Source organism: Ictidomys tridecemlineatus, chromosome 6 (assembly GCF_052094955.1).
Source record: "Ictidomys tridecemlineatus isolate mIctTri1 chromosome 6, mIctTri1.hap1, whole genome shotgun sequence".
NCBI classification, from domain to species: Eukaryota; Metazoa; Chordata; class Mammalia; order Rodentia; family Sciuridae; genus Ictidomys; species Ictidomys tridecemlineatus.
In genome coordinates this window covers 38,628,168-38,650,092 of record NC_135482.1, presented here as the reverse complement: position 1 = coordinate 38,650,092, position 21,925 = coordinate 38,628,168, and the positions used below count along the sequence as shown (strand labels likewise).

General features: G+C 35.0%; 1 protein-coding gene across 7 annotated transcripts in view; it reads left to right on the top strand.

Annotated features, from left to right (window-relative positions):
• The window catches only part of Nav3 (neuron navigator 3), a 781,792-nt gene that overhangs the window by 431,889 nt on the left and 327,978 nt on the right, over positions 1–21,925 (top strand). For 4 of the 7 annotated variants that reach the window (XM_040280285.2, XM_040280284.2, XM_040280280.2 and 1 more), the window contains exon 1: positions 3,071–3,692. The exons of 1 other annotated variant lie outside the window; for it this stretch is intronic. In XM_040280285.2, coding sequence (XP_040136219.2) covers positions 3,450–3,692 — 243 coding nt within the window. In that variant the 5' untranslated portion in view covers positions 3,071–3,449. Of the gene's footprint in view, positions 1–3,069; positions 3,693–21,925 lie in introns of those variants that run through there. 2 more of the 7 variants (XM_040280282.2, XM_040280278.2) reach the window with 1 other exon arrangement.

Below are 21,925 nucleotides of genomic sequence, written 5' to 3'. Positions count from 1 at the left end.
TATTTCCTTTAATTCTCACAGCATTCCTGTATAGGAAGTACAACTATTTTTTTTCTCATTTCATGTATAATGAAATTGAAGCACAGCAACTTCTAAATTCATGTCACTATTCAGTAAGGAAGCAGGTATTTGATTACAGGCAGTCCAAATTTAGAAGCTATTCCCTGAATTCTCAAAGTACAAATCCTATAAATTGTAGCTCTTAAAATCTAGTATATATGAGAATCAATCTGTTTAACCATGATTCTCAGAGCTCTCCCTCTCCTTTGCAATTCTTCCTGTATAGGTTTGTGATGAACCCAGTAATCTATATTTTTAGCAGGTGCTGCAGGTGGTGGTGTGTTGATCTCAACTTGAGAAAACTCATTTTTAAATTCACAGTACGTGGTAATTGTGACCTAAAGCTAATTATTTAACTTCTCAGTGAATTTTAATCTGAGTCATCAAAATAGTGATGTTCTTTTAGTATGAAATGAGATGACAGCTCCTTATACACAAAGTTTTATAATAAGTTGATTTAGTTTTGTTGTTCTTGATAGGTCATGTTATTGGATAGAATTAGTTGACAGTGGCTACTATTTCCAGTTGTGTATTTCAGTCATAGTGAAATGCAATTAGAAGATATGCAAAAGGCATCTCAAAATGAAATGACATCATATTGATTGTGAGCCCCCAGAAATTACAGTGTTTTCTGCTACAGCATAGGTTTGTAAAATACCACTTAGCTTGTTCAAACTTGGTACATAGGTCAGTTATGTATGTATAATGTACAGGTTGTGTGGCTTCATGTGAAGCCATGTGAAACCATGCCTATACTTGGGGTGATTTATTCTAGGCAAAGGGAGACAACATAGTCAAGTGGAATACAGTCTTGTGGGAGAAAAGATACCTGAGCTTGAGTGTCATTTAGTCAATAGGGACATTCGGGGTTCAGTTTTGGGAAAATTAATCAAAATAAAACAAAAGGGCCTATGTCTGGAACTTGCTGGTCATGGGGCAAATCTTTAGCTTTGCAAGGTTTTTGTATATTTTCAGGTTGCACTGACTGTCTCTAATTCAATGGCAAACCTATTGGCTCAGTTTGCCTTCCAACTGCATTTCCCCCACCATTTCTAACTAAAGTGTTGCCAGAATTTGCACTCCATTGTTTTTTTTTTTTAAATAATTCTGGGCTGAACTGCATCCTTGGGTGGTCCAAATTATCTTGCAAGATACCAATGTTATTTTTGTTGATGGTCTGCTCCCAAAGTTGCAGGTTTTGAATGGTTTTCCTAGGATCTCTTTCTCCCACAAGCCGTCTTATTTCAACTATGCCGTTTTGTTTGCAATGTGAGGATTACAGGATACATAGCTCATTGTATAACTTAAACCCCATTTTAGGAATATGATCATTTCTAGTTCTGAACTATCTCACTCTCTGTAAGTTATTATGTGTTGAATGCTTTGTAAATTACAAAGTAACTTACTTTTTCAAAGAGATCATTTTATTTCCCTGCCACCACCAATGCTGAATTTCTTTATTCTGTCTTGTAATGTCTACAGGCAAGATAGAAATAGTAGACCCAAGAAAATCATTTATTTACATAGAGAGATTTTTTTTTATTGGTTGTTCACAACATTACAAAGCTCTTGACATATCATATTTCATACATTAGATTGAAGTGGGTTATGAACTCCCAATTTTACCCCAAATGCAGATTGCAGAATCACGTCGGTTACACATCCACAATTTTACATAATGCCCTATTAGTAATTGTTGTATTCTGCGACCTTTCCTATCCCCTACTATCCCCCTCTATAGAGAGATATTTTGTACAGTAATGGTCATGATTCTGATAATTGCCAACATTTATGTGAATATATATTTTTTTAAGTATACCCTTATTTTTCTAGAGACTTTGCTTGCATTATTACTATTTATTGCAATAGTAATATAGTATCAATTTTTTAAAATGAGTGTGTCTATCTTATAGATTTTTTTCAACAGAAATATGGGAGTCTGAAATCAAATTTCTTTTATTGGATAAGAAATTTCTATTAAAATCTCAATACTGTCATCCAAATATGATTTTTATTAAAATTATAGGGAAATTTTTTTCTGATTTTATACTCTATGCAACAGTTTTCAACAAAGCAATAGTGCATGTTTATTAGCTGTTTTCTTTCTAAAAATTTATTCCTGATGAGCTTTTGCCAGCAATGGAACACAATATGATCATAATAAAATATTTTTATGGACAGGGTTAATGTCATTCATTGCCACTGAGTTTGTACCCTTTTTGGAAGTTTAGAATTTAGTTTTGGACAAAGCCATCTTGAATACAATGATACTTGAAACTACTTTCAAAGTTAAAATAGTGCAGTCTTTTCCAATTTCTAGCTTTATGACTTTGGTCATGGTACTCGATGTATATGAATCAAAATTATTCTTTTTGTAAAGTGGATAAAATAAATGTGCCTGTATTTTGAGTATTCTGATAGTCATATGTGATAGTACACAAGCTGCTTAGCCCAGTAACTGCTGTTAGTGCAACCCATGTGTGTAGTATATCACATGGAAGTATTAGCTAGGGAATTTGTATCATCTTTATTAAATGTAGAAATTACTATATATTTGGTGCCCTGTTAACTGGACAGGCTTTGCCTGCTGAGCAATTAAGCTGTTTGAGCGAGTTGAACTCTTGTGTGAGTCTAACCTGATTTCATGGGACAAAACAGAATGAACACCGTGGCTCATGGCTGTCAGTAGTGAAAAATAGCTGGAAATCAGACAAACAGCTTCATTGCTGAAATTATTTCCGGGCTAAAAGTTCTTCCAACAGCTGTTTGTTTTGGCCATTAACATGTCCATTCTTTTTTTTTTTTTTTTTAAGCTGGGGAAATATGATTTTCTTTAAAAAGAGAATGCAGCCTGGTTATTTCTGAAGTCAGGAAGAACGCCTGTCCTTCCCCTATTGTGGGCTTTTGGCTTCTTTGATGCTTGGACTGAAGGGTTTTTCCTTTTGTTTTTCTCCTTTTTAAAAAAAAAAAAAACAATAAAACCCTCAGACTCAAGACTGTTGTAGTAAAAAGAAACGGCAAATCTGGGAGCTCTGTAATTCTAGAAAAGGAGCTTTCTAGCATTTACCTTGCAGAAAAGTTTACTCCCCAGAGGAGCATTTAGTATTACATAGACACTGAGTCACTGAACAGAATGAGAAAGGCGGGTAGGAGGGAAGGAGAGAGAGAATGAGAAGATCCCAGCCAACAAAAAAGAAAGATACTTAACTAAAGATGAAGGGAAGTTTTGCCTCTTTCTGAAAGTTATGTTATTAGTTAAAAGAAAAAAAAATCAGGATGACTGCTAGTTTTGTTTAAAGTATTTGTTCTGGAAATACTAAAGTTGGAGTCGACCAGACTGAGGTTAGGAGCATTTTCTTTGGCAGCAAAAAGATACTTTTATAGAAGCCATGCCTGTACTTGGGGTTGCCTCCAAACGGAGACAGCCAGCTGTTGGGTCAAAGCCTGTTCACACTGCTCTTCCGATACCAAATCTTGGCACTACTGGGTCACAGCACTATTCTTCAAGATCTTTGGAACTTGCTGAAACAGAGAGCTCAATGCTTTCTTGTCAGCTCACATTAAAATCAACCTGTGAATTTGGAGAGAAGAAGTCCCTACAAGGAAGATCCAAGGAGAAAGAAGACAGCAAGGTTAGTAGCTGAAGGTTACCTATAGACTTTCATATCTAAAAATGCACATTTCCTTTTAGGTGGACCACAAAGCATGTTGTGAAATGGGAAGTAGTAGAGGAGCCAGGGTAAGACTGTTAATAGAGTAACTGAAAAGCTGAATGTTTGATAAAAATTGGATTTTTAGCATGTAGTTGCAAAAGCTCTGGATAGACTTCTGCATACATGCATATACTGCATTCACTTAATATTATATATTGATGAAGTGCTTGATTACTTATTGATATCAATAGTCCCAGATATTGCTCTGTAATATTGCACTAATAAATATGACCAATCACAAATGTTAGAAAAAGTGGACCTATATTCATACATATCATATGTAAAAGAAGATTTGGAAAGATCCATGCAGACATGTCATTTGTATTTGAAAGAATTTCTCTTTGAATATTTGTGTCCTAGGCTGCTTAATTCCTTGTAATATGAAGGAAAATGAAATATTAGTTTCCTCAATATTGCACATTTGTCTGGATTTTCACTTGTAAATTGAAACCCTACTGTTTTACTTATTACTGACATTTTTTTCAGTCATTTAATTTATTATATTTTGTGAGCATTAGCTCATAGCTCTTGCTAAGCTGTACTGCAGTTGTTTTCCCCAGATGCAGAGTGTCAGCATAGCCCTGCAGCTGATGATCTTCATTGGGGGGTCGCTTATACCCTGATAAGCATTACTTTTAAAGAAGCATTTCCAGAGTCACCATTCTCACCTCTGGAGTCTTAGGAAATGTTTTGATTTTACTTTCCTTATTCAACTGTAAGTTGAATAATTTAAGGAGAAAAAAAATTACATAGAGAAATCAATTCTACAAGTGAAAACTCTACTCCTTCCTAAATGCTTTTTTTCATCTATCTTCACCTGTTCAGATCTCTAAACTTTAGCCCAGATGTGGCTTTCTCCATAAAGACTTTGCTAGCTGTTCCTCTCGCCACTTTTCTTTCTTGTGACTCTGTCTATGGAAACACACCCTCAGTATTTGGTAGTATGTATTTTGATTATATGGTTAATTACTTTCCATCCCCACTGATCTGAAATATGTATATAAAAGTCAAGACCCATATCTTATTCTGTGCTCTAGTTTCCTCCTCCCAAGGTTTTATGGAGAATGAGAATTAAATAGTGATTGAATGCTGAGTATTAGAATGAATGAATCCACATATGAATAAACAACCATGATGAGAAAGATTAAGTTTTTTTTCTTTGGACCATTTCTTTTACCAAAGGAGAAGTTTGATATCTCGTACAAAGCATCCTCAAAGTAAGAAAATCAGTTAACAGAAAATATTTTATTACAGGCTTGCAATTGTCTGTCCAATGTGAGTAATTCAGAGTACTCCTAGGGAAGTGTAAGTCAGCAACAAAGTACTTAAAACTTGAACCTTCTGCAAATAATTAAAGGCGAGTGCTATATAACTCTGTCCCAATGTTCTGTGTATACATATGTATTGTCTGGATTCAGTGGAAAGGACAGATCCATTTTCTCTGCTGACCATGGCTGTCATCTCTTTAGGGTTAGTAAAACTTCTACTTTGTTAAATAGCCTTAGATTAAGACTTGACCATTATGAGTAGTATTTTCAAAAGAATTTTGGTTGATCACTTTGGTTAGCAAACATATTAATCAAACATTCAATATTCCAATAAGACTCTGTGGCTAGTAGAGTTGTACTTATATTTTTAGGACTGTTTTTACCACGCCACTTATCAGATTAAAAACTTCTTCGAACAAAATGTGAAGAATGCCTGGTCAGTGTTTCAGAATATTTGTAAATGCTGAAAAGAAGTATATTTAGAGATTTTTTTTTTTTTGGTGACTTTTGAAAAATTAAGAAGTTGATGACCAAAATTTTTAGACTTGGCTACAAATAGTAGAAAACTCAACAATAGCACAGATAAGAGTTTATTTCTTATTCCAGTAAAGGAAATCTGGAGGTACATAGTCCTTGGCTGACAGGGTGACTTCAGGAAGTTGTCAGACAATCAGGCTCTGTTTAAGGCACCATTATCCACTGTGGCTTCTACCTCTCAGTTTTGAGTAGATAACTGAGCTCCATTCAAAAAGAAACACCATTCATTTAGGACCTTTTGACATTTCATTGGTCTACTTAGAGTTATATGGCCTTACCTTACAGGTATAGTAGAGATTGGAAAATGCAGTGTTTATAGTAGGTAGCCATGTGCCTGGCTAAAGAGTTATGGTTTTTATTTCTAACAGAAAAAAGACACTGGATAGTATGCACAGTATATGACTGTCATTTGAAAATATTTACGTGGAGTACTCAGCTAGTTATTACACCCAACAGTTCGATTTGAGAGATAAAACCTCGTTTCTGACATTGTCATACATAGGTTTGATCTTGCTTGTCCTGTCCTTGTGTTACACTAGGGCAAATGCAGACATTTCAGTCATCCAGTTGTGAATTCCAAAGCTAGGAGACTAGTCTTTGATGATATACATTGCCACCTAACCTACCGTATATTAGTAAAAACTAGAGATTTTACTTTTGTTTTGATTTTTGACAATGCTGAGAATTGAACCCAGGGCCTTATGCATGCAAGGCAAGCACTCTACCAACTGAGCTATATCCCAAGCCCCCTGAAGATTTTACTTTTGATTCATAGCTTAGATATATCCCCTTCTGCACGCTCTCATCTTTTGGTCCTGGTTAAGTTTTCTGTCAATTATTTCATTATTCCAAATTGATATTCTCTTCTCCTGTCTCTCTTCTCCATCATGCATCTAACACATTCTCCATGCTCCTTAAGGGGGAAAAAATAACAACTCTGGCTATTTCTCATGACTTATGATGTCTTCATTCATGCATTTCAGTTTCCCAGTTGTTGTCACCTCCTCTTCCATCATAACTCCAGCTAACTACTCTATCCCAGATGTCTTCTTCCTGCGTGAACCAAGTTCTTCAGACAGCTTCGTTCCACAGTCCTTTAGTAAATAATACTAGTTATAAACCCCATGTCACATACATTGGAAAAATCTACCATAATGTGTCACAGGCTTATGTTTCCTTTAGTTATATCTTGTTCTGATTTCTTATCTTAAATTTTGTAATCTCTCTCCACATATGCATTTGTTTTTCCGTTTCTCCTGGGCACTCACCCAAATGAGGAACAGAGTCATTTTGCCTTGGGAATTTAAGAATATAGAAGTTAAATTTAAGAAAAAAGGTTCTGTTTTTTTTTTTTTTTTCATGGATCAGAAAACACACAATCAAGCATTAGACATTCGTGTTCTAAAAGGTTCCTTTGGTATATCCACTCCTGAGAACTGCTTCCTGGGCTAGCTTTCTCATTCCCAGCTTGATCTGTAGCTCTTTCACATCTAGTCTCAATTTTCACTTGGGCTAATCCAGCTCTTCCTTCTTTTTTTAATTAGTGAAAACTCAAGTATTTTGTTGTTGTTGTAGAAAGCAATATTTTTCAATATATTTACCCTATATTTTATAGTAAATTTCTCATTTTATTCTCATAATATTTCAAAGAAGGCATTATTTCCTATATTTGCAGAGAAGTACACTGAGGCATAAAGAGAGCAGGAGGCACTCATAAAATTAAACAGTATGACATCTAGCACTAAAATCCAGAATTTGAATCAGATTTGTCCCTACAAAACTTTTTTATTTTTATCCCCTACTTCTTTATACTCTCTTTTCCTGATATAATGCCAATGTTTTCTAGGTTTACTCTATCCTCCAGATTTCTCTCACTCTTTAAGATCAACTTCAAAAACAGAAGTATAAAAATTCTGTGTGGAGTGTAAAAGGAAAGTGAGTTTACATTCTGTTTTGGAAATGTTAAGAAGGTTATTGAAATAATTAACATCCCTGTCCCTGATAATATGGATGCTTGTTCAGTTCTCCTACTCAACTCTTTGAGTTGTATTGACAATCAGGGTAGAGATTATTTCTCACAAGTGTGCTTACAAAGGGCTAGAACTAGCACTTTAAATGCTTGAAGATACTTAAAAACATTAGTTAAGTCAAATATTTAAGCACAAATACTAATATGACAAGCAAATACATTACATTAATAGTATTATTAATGAGGGCAGGTTTTTATGGCTGAGAGAAATTCTATATGCATGGAACATTTAGAAAACACTGTAATTTTTAGATTGTAATGGGCAGATAGGACTCAAATATAGAGAGGAAAAGCACTCTTTTTTTAGGAAACGGTTACATACAATGTCCAGTGAATAAACCACTATAACTGGTGCAGAATATTTACCAAAATTAGCAGGTCTAGGTCAGATTATCAATGGAAACAGACTTCATTAGGTATATAACAGTGAGAGCACTTTTGTAAGCATAAGACAAAATCAAACTTGTGATGATATTTGTAGAAATTGTTGCTGAGAGGGTCTAATATTAACTGGTGTTCATAGGTTTGCTACATGCTGGGTACTGGGTTCAACACTTCATGGTGTGTTTCATTCAATTCTAATAGTAGCCTTCTAGAATAGCCCATTCTTTTTATCCCCATTTTACAGATGAAGAAACTAATATTTAGAAAAGTTAAATTCTCAGCCTCTCAATATCAAATAAGTCTTTGTAGTAATAGAACATGTTACTCTTAACCAATTAACTAAACTGCCTCAACAAAGACTTCTGCTATTATCAAAGGCAGAGATGGAGGGTTAGTGATTGGTTTGGTTTCTGTATAGAGTTGTAGGATTTATTTTAAGTATTAATCGGCATTGCTAGCAAATTGTTAATAAATCATCAGTTATGTCCCAGTACCTAGAAGTTTCACGAGAAGACAATTAAGGTGACACATGGACTCTACTGAATTGTATGAGAAACAGAAATAAATAAAAGTAACCCCATGATAGAAATATAGGAGCAGATGTCAATAGAGTCAATCTCTGGCTCTGGCTCCCAGCTGTTTCCTTTTGGAGAGGTTGCCTGATTGCTGAGGACTGTCAGCGCTCCTGTTGGCTGGCTCTCATGGTAACATTTGCAGAACTGGCCAGGCCTACAGCTGCATAGGTCAGTGCTCATGTCCCTAGACAATTCCGCTTTCCTTGACTATTTTGCTGTGTGTGCACATTTAGCTCTTTGTATTTAAAGAAACATGATTGCTTCTTTTTCTAGTTTTAGTTCCTACTACAGATTTTCCTGTTTTAATTGTTAACTGTTATTGCTGAATTTTTTTTTTTTTGCCTTTGTAGTAGCAATGATATAATAATGTTGTAACGATGCTTGAATTTTCACTACTGGCTGAAAGCTCACTCAGTTTTTCATTATTATACATTTATTACTGTTGAGTGACAATTGGTAGAAACGTGGCAATCTAATACTGTTGTCTATTATTTTAGTTTGTGTTTTTCAAAATCTTTAACAATTTACATCTCATGCTTCAAATTGCAAAGTTATTTTAAAATTTTATGTCAATTATTATTATTAATTTTTTAAAAAATCTCATGCATCTTGTTCTTTGGCAAGTGTGAAGGTTGTGTGCATATTTGATGTCAGTTTGCCAAGTATATTTTTTTGTAGATTCTTTCTTTCCTGTGTCATAACCACTTTCTTTCTCTTAATAAAAAAGGCATTCAACATATTGTTTATGAAAATAAAAAAATGCATAAGTTATTAATTTTTTTTTAGAAAATGGTTGCTGTAATGTTGTGTTTATATTATCACTTTACCAACAATCATCCATAGTAGTTTTGAACTTAATTGCCTTAATTTAAAGAACATTGTACTAGGACCTCAAAATTTGAATTAAATTTATTGATTCTGACAAGATAAATCATTTATTGTATCTGAACTTTATTCTTTGTATCTGTAAAAAAAGAAAAAGTAAATGATATGAGACTAATAACTCTAATAAAGCTTCTCTAAAGGTAAACTTTTTGTTAAATACTCTTTTCTCCTTCCGAATTTTGGCTGATTTCTCTTATATTTTCAATGCCTTCCTTTCCAGTGAATCCTTTTGACCACAACTTTTCAGCCTCAATTCCAGGAACATCAAGACCTGATAATTCTGTGTTGATGGTAGAAGAAAGCTTTTGAGCATTGTAGGTATTTAGGAACTTCCTTATCTCCATCCACTGTGTATACCAATGGCATTCTCCAGTCATGACAATGAAAAAATGGCTCCTGATTTTGGGAAATGTACCAACATTGAATATGAAATCAAACCAAATTGAAAAACACTATTTTATAATTAACTTCTAATCATGCTTAGGTTTCAGCTATTTAAAAGGATTATAATAATAAAAAGAATAATCATTTTCTTCCTTCTACTTCAAAGAATGAGTCCTTATTTTCTACTTTACAGATATTTCTTAAAGAACAATCTTTATTCATTGCTGTTTTTCACATTTTCAATTTGATTTACTTTATCTCTGACTTCTATTTCTGTAGAGGTTATCAATAATTTCTAAAGTGACGTCTCTTCTTGGTTAACACTGTAACTTTTGTCTTTATCCTGTTTGCAGCATTTACTAAACCACAGCGCTCTTTTTGGAACATGCCAATATTTCCTAGCAAAATGAACTTGGAAAGTCAATCGATACTTAAATCTCAGTCTCTTCATCTGTTTAATAGAGTCAATGATATAAATTAGCTCATAAGTTTTTAAAGTGTAAAGGAGTGTATATAAACTTTTAATTCAACCTACTGTGCACAGTTGGTGTTCAACATTTATCATTTATCACTTAGGCAATAACAGATTAATATAAAGTTTAATAAAATTTTGTAATAGAATAAAGGAGGCAGTGATTAATTCTGCATGTATGGGGAAAGTAACATTTCAACCATATGCTGAAGAGTGAACTTGATTTAGCTAAATAAATACAGGGAAAGGGGAAACTTTCAATAGAATAACATTTACCAGGTGTGTCAGTCAGCTTTTCATTGCTATGACCCAAATATGTGACACAAACAACTTGGAGGTGTAAAGGTTTATTTTAGACCATGATTATAGAGGTTTCATTCTATGGTCATCTGGCTTCATTGTGCTGGGTCCAAGGTGAGGCAGAACAACATGGCCGAAGAACATAGCAGATGAAAGCTATTCAGCTCATGGCAGCTAGGAAATAGAGAAGAAAGGGCAGAGGACAAGATGTAGTCCTCAAGGACATGCTCCTAGTGTGTCACCTACCTATAGATTCCAGTCACTCTGAACCTCATTGCGTTGTGCACCAAACCTTCAACACATGAAACACCAAGGGGACATTTCAGATCCAAACAAAAACATCCTTTCCCTGATCCTCAAAGGCCCATACCTATCCCACAAAATAAACTGAATTCTGTCTAAGAATCCCCATAATCTTAATAGTCCCTGCATTCCTCAGAAGTTCAAGTCCAAAGTCTCATCTGACTAAATATTTGACTCTCATCAAATATTTAGCTGTGAGTTCCTGTAAAAAGTAACAAGCATTGGTACAGAGGTCCTCTAAAAGGGAGGAAAGGGAGAAATAGGGGCTTAGAAAGAAGGGGTGAGAGCAAAGCAAGATTGAAACACAGCAGGAACAACATTAAGTCTTGTAGTTAACATCTGACATCCAGGCAACATGGTGGCAAAATGTGGGCTCCAAAGGGCTGTGGGATCCTACTCCTGTGGCCTTGCTAATTGCAGCCCACATGGCTTCTCTCATGGGCTAAATCTTCTTGCTATCTCTAGCTTTTCTTGGCAAAGATTCCACATTCCTGGCATCTCTATCTTCCTGGTGTCTCCTTTGCAGTCTTTGCTTCACTCACACAGCTTCACACACTGGCCTTTCAGGGGTTGCCAACACAGATTGTGTTGTGGGATACGTTGTTTAACTTCTGAGGTCTTCCTTTAAAATCTGTAACTCCAGTATCTTGGCATTCCCACAAAATTAACACCATGTAGGCAATAGGAAGATCTGCCACCAGCAGGAGCAGTATGTGGGATACTTGGAACATGGCTGCAGTGGTTAGTGCATGCCTGGGCAGCTGAGCAAGGTGAAGCAAATCTTGGGAAATAGGTTCTTAGACTTAGAGAACAGAGTGCTGCAGTAGTGTACTCTTCTCAAACCATAATCTTTCAAATGAGTTTACTCTTTTACACACTTAAGCCTGTGATGGATGAGGTCTTGCTGTTTTGTGAGACACCCTCAAGGCATATTTTCTGTTTTCTCCATTCAAAGTACTTGGTTTCTCTTTAATGGTATTAATCTCTTTAGCAATCATACCTTACTTTGCCCAACTTTCAACTCACCCCTTTACTGATCAAATGTGAAATTTTCCAAATCTTTCTGTTCTGTTCTTTGCTCCCAATTCTTATAGGAAACCTGGCTACAGACAGCCAGCAAAATCCATACCACCACCTGAATGCTGTGTTGCCTTTTCTCTACCAGATTAATGAGTCCATCACTTTTGAACTCTACCTTATACAAAAATCTCAGGGAATGGACAGATACAGACAAGTTCTTTGACTGAATGTAACACATGTGACCTCTGGTCCAATTCCCAGTGGAGTCCTCATTCCCTCTGAAGCTTTGTGAACACAGACTTCAGTGTCCACACTCCTATAGGTGCTTTGGTCTGAGCTTGCAGAACAATCCTATGATAAGTTCCACTTGCAACATTCTAGGGCTTCTCTATTCTATGTCTCCAAACTTTTTCAAACTCCTCCTATAAACTAATCCCAAAGGTCAGGTATAGTTTAAACAATGAACCCACTTCTTGGTAACAAGTTTCTGTGCTTGGTTAGCTTTTCATTACTGACATCTTGGAGAAGGAAAGGTTTATTTTGGCTCATGGTTTCAGAAGTTTCAGTCCATGGTTGTCTGACTCCATTGCTCAGGACCTGAAGTGAAGCAGAACATCATGGCAGAGGGGCGTGGCGGAAGAAAGCTACTTAGCTCATGACAACCAGGAAGCCAAGGGATAGGGGGAAAGGAGCCAAGAATAAGATACAGCCCTTATATTCTTATGCTCCTGCCTCTTCCAACTCTACCCCACACACCTACAGTTTCTAACACTTTAAACCTTGCTGTGTTGGTGAATAGCCTTCAACACATGGATATCTGGGGAATATTCCAGATCAAAACCGTAAGAGCAAGCAATGAAATACTGTACTGCTTTTATAAAATTGCAGATTATTCAGTAAACCTAGGAATAGAATGCAAGCCAGAGAGATGGGGCTGATTAGAGGCAGTGGGAAGATGGGCATTAAATGCCACTGTGAGGAGTTTGGACTTCAGGATAGGAGAAGGATGCTTATATAAAAGAGACATGATTAAATCTATATTTTAGAAAGATTATGATAAAATGAAATGTGAGGCAACCCAGAAAAGGGAAGGATATTTCAAAGTACAGAAGAAAAGGAGAGTGTGATAGAACAAATTTCATACTGAAATACAAAACTCAAGAGCAATGAAAGAAGTATGAGTCTAGTAAAGGAATCTGTAGATATTTTGATTAACTTATTATCAACCACCTCAGAAAATTCTGTGTCTTGATGGATAGATATGTTTTTTTCACACTAAAATGTAGAGTTTAGTAGGAAATGATAGTTTGTGAACTTGGCAGAAATTGACAATTAAGGCTAGTGATAATACGTAATGATTTTTAAAAAAATTTAAAAATTTTTCTTTTAACTGTTGATGGACTTTTATTTTATTTATTTATATGTGGTGCTGAGAATTGAACCCAGTGCCTCATGCATTCTAGGCAAGTGCTCTACCACTGAGCTACAATCCCAGCCATCCCTAATGATTTTTAAAAGTCTTTTTTTGTAGTTGTAGATGGACAGAATTCTTTTATTTTATTTGTTATGTAATGCTAAGGGTCAAATCTAGTGCCTCCCATGTGCTAAGCAAGTGCTCTGCCACTGAGCCATAACTCCAGACCCTAATTTTTAAGTATCTGCCATGTGCTGGATGCTATACCAAATTTAGTATTATTCCCATTAAATTGATTTAGAAACGGAACTCAGAGTGGAGCTGGAAATCCCACCTAGTTCTAATGAACGTCTATGTACTACTTTCTTTCTGATATTAAATCATGTAATAGGAAAACATGGAGAGTTATGGATTCTTGCCAGGAATGCTGAATTGATCTTTGACAAATCTCATTTTGAACTCTTCCTATTCCCCAACTCCCACTATTGCTTCCTTTTTTTAAAGAAATATTTTTCTTTGTATTAATAATCACTGGGATCTGGCAGAGAATTTTGATATTTGTGGGAAAGTTTGCTAATTGATTACATAGCAGGACTTCCTCATTGCAAATCATGGAATGATTTGTTTAAAAAAGTGTTCCAGTTCTTACTGGAGAAAAAGTCACCAGATGAGAGGGCTAGGAAAAATATTTACAATTTTCCTAGTGAAAATAACATGATTCAGTTTCCATAAAAGAAAAATAAAACAGACCAATGAATTGATTTCCTTTATCATATTTTAATGTTGTAAAGTCTTTTGTAAAATTCTGATAACAAGGAATGAGCAGGTTCATAATATTTCATAAAGAAATGAGTTAGAACAAACTTTATGTATTGTCAAAGTAGCATTGTATTAATTGAGGTAACAATGACTTTTTTAATGCACAAATCCAAAATCTTAGGGTCTAACTATAGTAGAAATATATTCTTCACTACTTTTATGACCCCATGTGGTCAAGGGTCAACAAATTGGCACAGAGGATAAATATAGGGGTGCCCATTTTTTTAGAAATAAAGTTTTATTGGAACACAGGCATGAGGATGGTGTGTGTGTGTGTGTGTGTGTGTGTGTGTGTGTGTGTGTGTATGTGTGGTCTGTGGTTACTTTTGTGCTACAAGGATAGAGATGAATAGTCAAATAGAGAATGTATTATCTGCATAGGCTAAAATATTTACTAAATTGCCCTTTACAGAAATAGTTTGCTAATACATGCATATGGCAACCCTGGAAACCAGGTTCCTTCCAGCTACTGGTCACTTCTTTCCACTTTCAGCCAGTGGAGGAGAAAAACTGTGAGGTTCCTTAAGAGGCTTGGAAACTTGACATATCACTTCCACTCAATTCCACTGATCAGAACTCAATCATATGACAATAAGTAATGACCAGACAGGGTAGGAAATATAGACTATGTGCCCATAAATTAAAAGAAAGGGTTAAGAATTTTGTTAGCCAGAGACAGGGCAATTTGTCAAATGTTTGAGATTTGCCTTATTAAAAATATATTCTAAGGTACTCAGAAGTGTCTTTCAGATTGTCCCTTCATTGTTCTGATTTGTAAGGATGTTTCTTTAAATGTAAAACATTGAATATGAGGACTCCATAATTTCTAAATATAGAAAGAAAAGACCTTGCAGTAAATCCGTCTTTTAAAAAATAAACCAGGCCCATGTACACAAATGTATGCTATAAGATGCTTGCTGTGTTTGCCTGACATCTCCAACTGTTTCCTACTTCATGAGTTTGATAACTACCTTCTCTCTCTCTCTTTTTTTTTTTCATTTGAGCCTGTTGATCTCTAGTCCCACTCTGAAAGCAGCTCCCACCCCCCTTCCTCCCATCCCCCCCATCCTATTTGGTCCTGCATCCTTGCTTCTACTTTGATAATGTTTTTAGGTGCTTTTTGTTCAGGTCCTGGAAACTCTTGTGTCACTTATGGAAACTAGAAAGGACAAGCCAATGTAAAACCTGAATTCTAGATTGTAAAGAACACTACAGAGAAACCTCTTTCCAAGGGCAAGATGATTTTCTGAATGATATAATTGGTCTTTAGATTAATTATGTGTATGAGACTATACCTAGGTTTCTTCTTTGAAGTATTTATTGTTTAGCTTCAGGTTAGATCAAATTAAATTGATCACTTTTTAGAATAAAAAAATGCACAGATTTTGTATTTCTCTTTATTATCTGTAAATGCTCACATTTTAAATATAATCTTTCTGTGCCTTTTTGTCACAATTTATTGAGTTTTTACAGAGTGTATGTTTGTCAGAACTTTTTCTGTTATTATTGTTTTGACCATTTTTTTAAAAATTTTGTTTCACATTTCTTTTCCCTTCTAAGCATCTGCTTTATATAGATGTCTCTTCCTTTCTTTGGCTGTGATATCCACATTGTGCATTGCCCTCCTCAACTGCCCACAGTGTTTATCAGATTCTCCCACAATATGTTCTCTTAGCTATTTTCCTCTGATTCCATTGAGACCTATTGTAGTCTATGAAAGCCTACTATTTTGGAAAATGTAAATCTTTTAGTTACTAATTCCAGATCTACTTCATAGAATGTGGGTGACTTTTCCTGTCTTTGTTGATTAATCGATCAGCAAATATCACTTACTCTGCGTGCTTGCCTACATATGTATGAATGCATATAACAGCTCCACTCAACATTATAGGCATTATGGGAAATATACTTGCAACAGCTGGAACTCTTTATAGGGATCTACAATCTCTATATTCTTTTTTGTAACATTAAATTCCTATTTAATATCACCTAGAAACATCAGAAGTGATTATCATTCAGATTTCAACAATCATTACTTTTATTACAGGTTTGTAGTGTGCTTGTTTTATTTAGAAACAGGTTTTTCCCTCTCTGTTGTGGACAAGCAAGAATATTTTCATTTATTTCAATAATATTTCATCCCACATAGGGTTGCCCCAGTTTACAACCAATTGTTTAGACTATATTATTTATAAAAAATAATTTGCTAGAAATTAGAAAAAACCTTATTATTAAATCTGGATCTGGAATGTCCACCAAAGTTTCAAATACTGAAGGTTTGGCTCCCAATGTAGCAATATTTAGAGATAGGGCTTTTAAGAAATGATTGGATAATAAGGTCCCTGATCTCATCAGTACATTAGGTTTTATAAATTAATAGACTGTTAGAAGGCAGTGGAAAGCTCAGGAAGTGGGACCTAGTTGAAAGTATAGGAAATAATCCTTGGAGGTATGTCCTTGAGGACTGTAGCTTGTCTCTAGCCTTCACTCTCTCTCTCTCTCTCTCTCTCTCTCTCTCTCTCTCTCTCTCTCTCTCTCTCTCTCTCTCTTTCCTTTGCTTCCTGGTTATCATGAGGTGAGCAGTTTTCTTCTGCCATGCCTTTATGCTGTGATGTTCTGCCCCACCTGAGGTCCAGAACTATGGAGCTAGCAACAATAGCCTGAGACCTGTGAAACTGTAAGCTAAATGAGTATTTTCTCCTCTAAGTTGCTTGTCTCAGGTATTTTGTCACAGCAATGAGATGTTGACTAGCACACTTACACAATATTCAAAATTTCAAAAAATATGCAAATAAAATAGGGTTGCAAGAAGAAAAGAACAATGGAAAAGAATAAACCTAGAGGAAAGAATTATATATATATTAGTATTTGTTTTGTTAAATTCTGTATGGTTGTTATCGTCATCTCTGACCTTGGATTTGAGCTTTATTTGAGGTGCCAATACAAGAAGGTTAAGTCAGTGATGTTACTTTTAATTAGGGCTTGAGAGGGTTAGGGCAAGATAGAAGTTAAGTATATTAGACAATGAGGAAAGGAGGGAAGACGGGGGAGGTAGGAAAAAGAAATAACAATGAAAAGAATCTGATAAAACTGTGTATAAATATGAAAACACACAGTGAATCTCACCATCATGTACATCCATAAGAATGAGATTCTAACTAGAATAAGATATAGTCCATGCTTGTTTACTTATATCAAGATGGATTTTGCTCACATGTATAACTAAAAAGAACCAATAAATTAAAAATAATTAGTTCTTGTATTAGTCCATTTGTGTTGTTTAAACAAAATGACACAGATTGGATAATTTATAAACAAAATGAATGAATTCTCAATTTGGGAGGCTGGGATGGCCAAGATGTGGAGCCCAGCAGGTTTTGTGTACAAGGACACACAAGTCTCTAAAACTAAGATGGTGCCTTGTCACTACATTTTCCTGAGAGAAGGAATATGCTGTCTTCACATGGTGCAAGGGCTAGAGAGAGCAAATGCACTCTCTTAAGCCATTTTAAAGGGCCTTAATCCCATCCACATAGGCCATGCCCTCATAACTGATCACCTCTTAAAAGCCTAATTGTGGGCTGGGAAAGTAGCTCAGTGGCAGAGCACTTGACAAGCATGCGTGAGGTCCTGGGTTCAATCCCAAGCACAACAAAAAACAAAAACAAACAAAATCTCTTATTACTATTACATTGATGATTAAGTCTCAATCTGAATTTGGAGGGACACATTCAGACCATAGCTTTGCCCAAAGTGTGAGCTAATATTGCTCAGAAGATTCATGCCTTTTCCAGTTTCTGGATGTACAACATATTTTTATTTAAGATTTTAGTCAATGTTTTCTATCTTTTTTTCCTACATGGACTTAATTAATTTTTTTGTTTTGATTCTATTAAATATTCACTGAGGAAGATGAATATATTCATATACATATACATATATGATGTAATCACATTTAGTTTCTTGTGTAATCTAAATATATAGAGTATGTTACATACAACACAAGGGCAGCAGTGGTATAATGGGAGATCACTAAATTTCTAATCAGAAAGATTGTCTTGGCCTTTGTTTCTTCTCTTGTACTCTCTTATAGATTACGCATGTTTTACTCAGTTTTCTCAACTGTAAGACAAGAATGTCAACCTCACCTTAATTTTGAATAGAATTAAAATTATAGTGTATATTTAAAATTCTCTGAATATAAAGTATTCTTCAAAATAATATTAGATCATAGCAATATGAAGCTACCACATATGGGTTGTTTTGGAAGTGGGTGAGACATTATGAAGACATAATTTTTAGTACAGAGCTATTCTTTGTTTTTAGAATATTATTACTCCAAACTTTAAGGAGAAATATGCAGATCTTATGAAATACCAGTAAAACCCCCAAATCCAGGCAGTGTTGTTTGAATAAAAAAATAGTCTCAATAGTGGCTTATGGACTGAACCATGGATTTGCTTGTCCTGAGATTGAGGGTAACCTGAGACTGTCCCTGGAAGACAGAACCATGTACTATCAAGCTTTGACTAAAAACTTCTATCATCCTAACCTTGAATGACCTTATTTCAGACTTTTCTATAGCAATTAAGAGAATTTGAGTACTTTAATTATTCCTTTGCTGAAATGATGTATTCTGGGGAAGAAGCTTATCCACAAAAATCCTTATTTTACTTCACTATTGTTCAGTGATTTTTTAACCTATATTTAAGCTTACTAAAATAAAAAAGTAGGGAATAGAAATTTTTATTATCCACTTAAATTTGGAACAGTAGTTGATTTTTTAAAAACGGGTTTGCTATTTATTGTTCTTTCATTCTGCCATTTTAAAGTTTGACAAACCTAATTTTTTTTTAAAAAAATAAGTGTATCAAAACTCCAGCTTTAAAAATTCAATGCATTCCAAAGATCACATTAAAGGCTACTGACTTTATCCGTGTCCCCAGTTCTGGTTGAATGAACACTAGGAAGGAAAGGGAAGGACAGACAGATGTAGCTGGGAACATGGGTTCAGTATGAAGGTGACAAACACCCCAAATGCATCCGATACTAAATATCACAGAATCTCTCAAATGTCAGATCTTCTTCCATTAAAATCTTTTAGTAAAGACTCATATTTTATGTTTCCTGCTTTATAAACTCTGAGATTCTGTTGTCAAGAAGTTTATTCCTGGGGTGGGCTGAAGATATAGCTCACAGAGTGCTTGCCTGGCAAGTCTGAGGCCCTGGGTTCAATCGCCAGCACACACATACACACCTTATTCCTTAAAAGTTTATACATTTTGTTTTGCATAATGAATTAACATAGGAGATTTAACATTAGTATGTTACATATTGAAAGGTATTTCTGACAGGAAAAGCCCAGGACAACCAGTAGTGCTTAGATTTTAGAACTGAGAGTCTTTATTGTTTGGGGAATACTTCAGTCCCAGGAAAACTGGAATGGTTGCTTATACTTGTTATCAAATTTTCTTTAGTTTTGTCTTGGATTTAATTTTAATTTTAATAGTCGTATTATTCTAATTTTACAATTGTTAGAAATATGTATTTATCAATTTTAAAATATCTTATTGCCTTAGTAAAGATTTTTTAGCAGATGTCATCACTTCTGTTTCAGATTTAATAGGATAGTCCATTCATTGATAGTATTTTTTCAAATTTTTTGTAGAAATTGTAGTCAGTCGAAGAATGATTTATATAAATGAGTTTCAAGTGTGTGTATATATATATATATTCCTCTTTCCATATCTGTACCATTTTAACTAGCTATGAATATCCCATTTCCTTTTGTGAAAAAGGAATAGAATTGCCAATAAAATGAATATATTAGTTTCCTCAGTTCATCAATTTCCAACATGTCTTATGAGACTTGAGTTCAATATCATGGTATCTTGGGGTCCTGTAGTGAATTTGTTTTCTCTGTTCCTTCAAAGCTTGCACATGGAAGTCAGGACTTTCATTTTATTTCAAAAGCATGCTTCTTCTCATAAGACAGACAGGATGTGGTCTGAGAAGAAGTCCAGGCTTTAACAATAGACCATTGACAGAATGTTTGGGGAGTACAAAAAGGAAGAAACATTTGTCCACAACCCAAATTACCAGAGGAATTTGTTTGGGAGAGAATCTTCGATTCTAGAACTATGTTTTGTAAGGTCACCTATTGTCCTTTACCATTTTGATTGTATAAAGAAAAATTGCCTTCAAGATCACAACATATTTTACCTTCAGGAGAGGAATTACATCACATTTTGTCCAGTTATCCCAAGCAAAAAATGAATTTCTTCAGGCACTAAACACGTTTTCTTTGTCCTTTATGTATGTTCTATGTGTATCAAGCTGAGAGAATCAAAGAAATTACAACTGAAAGGTAACAGCAGAGAATTTAACAGGAAAGTTGTGTAGGGAGAATGATCAGAGAGAAGCTCAGGTACTGGCTTTACCTGTAGTTCTTTCTTCCTGATACTTTCTCATTCGTTCTGCATAATTAGATCTGCTGCACAAAGTATGGGAATCAGACAATGATATTTTCCTGTCTCTTCTGCAGACTTAATGCTAATTAAATTTTGGTTAAGTTTAATATTGTAAGGACTCATAAGAAATTTTTAGAAGTCTTATCCCTGAATTCATTTTGCTTCATGTGCAGTTTGTTTTAGTTTTTTAGGGAACAGTACCCTGATATGCCAAACTGTCACAGTATTAATTTGAATAGATCCAGCTGGTGCAGCTGCCACTCCATTTAGAACAGAGTGAGGCTCTGGCCTTTTTCTTCCTTATTTTCAAATGGCACTCTGTAACCGCTTGTCCTAATGTCTTGCCACTTGGGTCCTCTTAGGTATGTGTTATTGGTCCCTAAAGGACTTGGCAGTGTGGGCTTCCTGTTGTGCACCAGGCTTTCATTTACAGGACATCTATAAAACCACAATATGAATAGTCAAAAGAGCAAAGATGGCCTTCTACTGATCATAGTAAAAACTTCAGACCAATTTCTTCAGCCAGAAGAAAGTGTTGCAAAGAGCAGATGTGATTTAGGATGAGTGAGAAGTAAGTCAAGGTGCGGGTACTTTATTTTCCTCCAGAAAACAACACTTGGATTTCCTGGCAAGGCTTTTATGTAATGACTGTGGTTTCTTTTTGTAAACTCTGTCTCAGATGGGGAGGAAGAAGGAACCAAATGGATTGTGTAACTCTATAAATAGAAATAGCCATGTTAAAATAACAGGACTGTTCTGAAGAAAGTAGGTGCTTTTTGCTACTAGCTGTTAAGCAAGGCCACTGAATAAATGTAAGATCCAACGTATGGAGTAACTTTGCAAATCTGACCCAAATTGCTGAATGGGAAATACCAGGGAGAAGTTCTTAGTTTCCTTCTACTATACTCAAAGTATTTTAGTCCAAATAAATCAAAACCTCTTCTCTGCTGGATATAGTCATGTTGGAGCCATCGCAGAACCTTGTCTTGTACTACAAATATTGAATAATAATGAGCTTGTACCATTTTTCATACATCAAATAACTTCATAACCTCCTAAACATTTGGAACTATTTATTCTGTCAGTGACATAAGGGATAAAGATACCTTATTGTCTATCAAGCAAAGTGTATATTACGTTTGTGTATGTTTTGAAGCACTAAATAATTTAAATCCCCTTGTTCTTTATTTTAGAAGGTAGAACTAGGTAAAAGGAGAAAAAGTGCCTTAATAAAGAAAAAAGAATCAGATTCCTCAGTGTGATTCTACTGAGTTTGATATATACTTGAAAAG